This window comes from Mus caroli, chromosome 11 (genome assembly GCF_900094665.2).
Source record: "Mus caroli chromosome 11, CAROLI_EIJ_v1.1, whole genome shotgun sequence".
Lineage (NCBI taxonomy): Eukaryota > Metazoa > Chordata > Mammalia > Rodentia > Muridae > Mus > Mus caroli.
Window position 1 is genome coordinate 93,526,922 of NC_034580.1, and position 3,326 is coordinate 93,530,247.

The 3,326-nt window shown below is 45.7% G+C and overlaps 1 protein-coding gene across 1 annotated transcript in view; it reads right to left on the reverse strand.

Annotated features, from left to right (window-relative positions):
* Nucleotides 1–35: 35 nt before the first annotated feature.
* The window catches only part of Cwc25 (CWC25 spliceosome associated protein homolog), a 22,120-nt gene continuing 18,829 nt past the window's right edge, over nucleotides 36–3,326 (reverse strand). The window contains exons 9-10 of the mRNA XM_021177183.2: nucleotides 2,112–2,273; nucleotides 36–1,615 (exon numbers count right to left, since the gene is read on the reverse strand). Coding sequence (XP_021032842.1) covers nucleotides 1,501–1,615; nucleotides 2,112–2,273 — 277 coding nt within the window. The 3' untranslated portion in view covers nucleotides 36–1,500. The remainder of the gene's footprint in view (nucleotides 1,616–2,111; nucleotides 2,274–3,326) is intronic.

A 3,326-nucleotide genomic window follows, 5' to 3' on the forward strand; every position in this document is an offset into this window, starting at 1 on the left:
CTCTCTCTTACACCTGTACCATACCTGTCAAAAAAAAAAAAAAAAAAAGAAAGAAAAATAATAATAATAATTACAGTGACTGGAATTTTAGTGCTTAAATCCAAACATTTGAGGAGAAATTAGGAACTGGTAGAACAACGAAATGGCTTACTATATGAGTTAAGAGCACCTCTGAGGGCCACATGGTCTGCAATCACAGCTCCAGAGACTAAAACAGGAGATCTACAGTTTAAGGTCAGCTACCACTAGGGTGAATCTGTTGTCTGTTTAAAAAGCACCTAGAAGTTCCCTGGTCAAACAAATGAGGGCTTCTGGTGAAAGAATAAAGGAATGGCAGTAAAGACATGGGTGTGGCCCCTTGAGTCTTGTCTTAGATTTTTAGTTATTACAGGATAAAGGCAGCTGGAGGATGGGAGTGGCCTAACCGCAGCCAGCACTCAGGAGGCTGAGGCAGGAGAGCCACCATCAGGCTGCCCTGGACCAGCAAGGGCCCCGTATCACAGAAAAACCACAAAGCAGCAGTGGCAGGAGCAGCAACTGTGTGTGGTCAGAGGATCTGAAGTGCAGGGTCACTGTCAGCTCCCCGGTCCAATCAAAGCTAGCCTGAGCTACAAGAGACCCTGCCTCAACAAACAAACAAATAAAAATTAGCCAGAAAGCAAACAGCTTCCCAAGTATTTTCTTTCAGGAGTCATCAGACAACATGGGTCCTGATTCCTGCCCCACTGGGTGCCCACTATAGGATTCCAAGGGACAGAGGAGGATGTGTATGTCCCTTGGCAGGTGTGTCCTTCCTGAAGCCAGTACATACCTATAAATGTAGCCTAACACATTTGTAGAGGACAAAGTCATGTCCAAATGACAAAGGTCAGTATCCCTGTGTTACCAGTAACTACTGTGTTACTTTTCTGACAAGGTCATCCAACAAAATGTTCTCACAAGGCTAACTTTTTAAAAGCAAATATAGAATTATACATTTGTATATACACATTACATCTTTACAGCGTAAAGCCCGGGTGGGTAGCAGTTCACTTAGGGCTTTTGGTTCTGTTTTCTCTTCCAGCTTCTTCTCTTCTTGGCTCTTCCTGATGCTTGGCTATTCTGTCACATAATCTACTAAATAAAGTCAATGTTCGTTTATACCAGTGAGCACCGTCCATCTGGGTGGCTCTTAAGAGAGGCCTCTGGAAGTCTGATCCATTCATTCAGGTGGGAGGGAAGAGGGGTGACAAGCATCCAAGCCGTCCAGTGCCAGCCACTGAAACACAGTCAAACCCCACAGTGCATCCACATCCAGCCAAAGTTCCTGAGGAGCCCGATTCAGGTCACATCAGTGTTTTAACGGATGTGAAGTGTTTCAGGAGTCAGTGGACAAAGGGCACTTGAACAGTGGTGGGTTCTCATCTGTACAGGAAGCCATCTGAACTCTTATAAAGAGAATTTTAAGGAGTCAGTAGCCTCCCTGGAAAATTCAGGCAAAACAGTACAAGAGACTGGTTCTCATCTCCTCATGAAGTTCTTCTCCAGGGCCACCGACGTCCGCTGTAGGGAATGGATGTTGCGCTTCACGCGGTCCTCCAGGGAGGAGGTCGACGCACTCTCCAGCTTCATGCGGCTAGGGAAGGAAAGACAGGGGAGTGGGGAAAAAGGACATTTCAACTGGTCAGCCCTGGCAGAATCATAAGAAACAGGTTTGCAGCCAGAAAGCAACTGCAAAAACACAAGTTCTTTTCAGCCCACATAGACAATTTTCAAAGGACTCCATCTGGAACCAGGGCTTTTCAATGCCCATAAGGGAAAACTCATCTGCTTTGGAAAACCAGTCAAGTTTCATTGGAAAAAGGGTTTCTGAGCCACAAATTTTTACTTAAAAGGAAGGCCAAGGAATTTCAGTGATTTGGGAAAAATACCAATTACTTTTTCTATGTCAAATAAAAATGCTATTATCTGGTTAGAAACTGGGAACAGTACCAAGAGTGGTCCCAAGGCTGAGTTTTGAGGTCTCTGGACACAGACAAACAGCACCGCCAGCCCCAGTAGTGGGCCAGCTGCCACATGACCTCGTGGAGCCCACGAAGGTGGAGCCCACGCAGGTATGAGCAGTCACTTACTGGATGAACTTGCCGGAGCGAGAGTCCAACCTCTCCAGCCTGTGCTCCCGCTCGTCCTCCTTGGCGTGCCTCTTGAGGGTGCTGAGCCTCTCCTCCTCCCTCCACTTGGCATTTTCCATCATCTCCTGCCGTTTCCGCTCTAGTTCCTCTGCTGAGAGTTTTCTGTTGAGCACAAAAACAATCCCAGGTTCTATTCCTTCCCCAGCAAAACAAAACAGGACAGAAGCAGCTCGGCATGCAGGCAGGTCACAGACTTGCCAGCTCGGGTCCCCAAGGAGGAGAAGCAACGCCATGCTTAGGTGAGTTTCCTGCCTTCTGATGCCTCAGGCAGATGGTTCCAACCAAACCATGAAGACTTCAGTGAAGGATTTCATAGTCACACTAAGTAATCTCTAGGATAATTATTTTAAAACAACTATGAAATAGACTGAGAGCTAATCAGGAACCTAGCCTTATAATACGTTTGTCACCGCACCGCTAAGAACTTACAAAACAAAGTGCTAGTTCACACTCCATAAGAGATGCTTACAAACCCATGGATAAAAACCAAAGCAAAACCAAAAGCCCATGGCTACAAGTTGAGACTGGTTCAAGAGTACTTGCTGTGCAAGGCTGAAGTTCTGAGTTCAAAGCCACAGCTCCCCTGTAAAAGCTGAGCACAGCCACACATGCCTGGATCCCTACCATTAGTGGGCAAACCAGGCAAACCCCAGGAGCTGGCAGCCTCTTAGCTTGGCTATCACTGAGCTGCAGAGTCAGTGAGAACCCGGCTCAGGGAATAAGGTCGAGGTCAATGTCCTCCTCTGGTCTCTGTGTGTGAGTTAAGGCTGTACATGACACACACGCTCATGGATACAACCCAAGAACATAAGGTACCACCTTGGGATGAAGCTAGATGCCAGCAACCTGACTTAGCTTGATATAACAGGTAGGGATAGAATAGGTAGATCAGCTTCCCTGGCATCCATCCTAAGTGAAGTTAGAACAAAAAAAGGAAGTGATGAGCCAGATTAGTCACCACTTAACAATGTCAGACATCCAAATCTACTGCTTCTAAAATAGGTATGTTACAGTTTGTACACAGTTTATGATACAAGACTTTAAAGGGAAAAATGATGGAGTTCTTTTTTTTTTTTTTTTTTTTTTTAAAGATTTATTTATTTATTATATGTAAGTACACTGTAGCTGTCTTCAGACACTCCAGAAGAGGGCGCC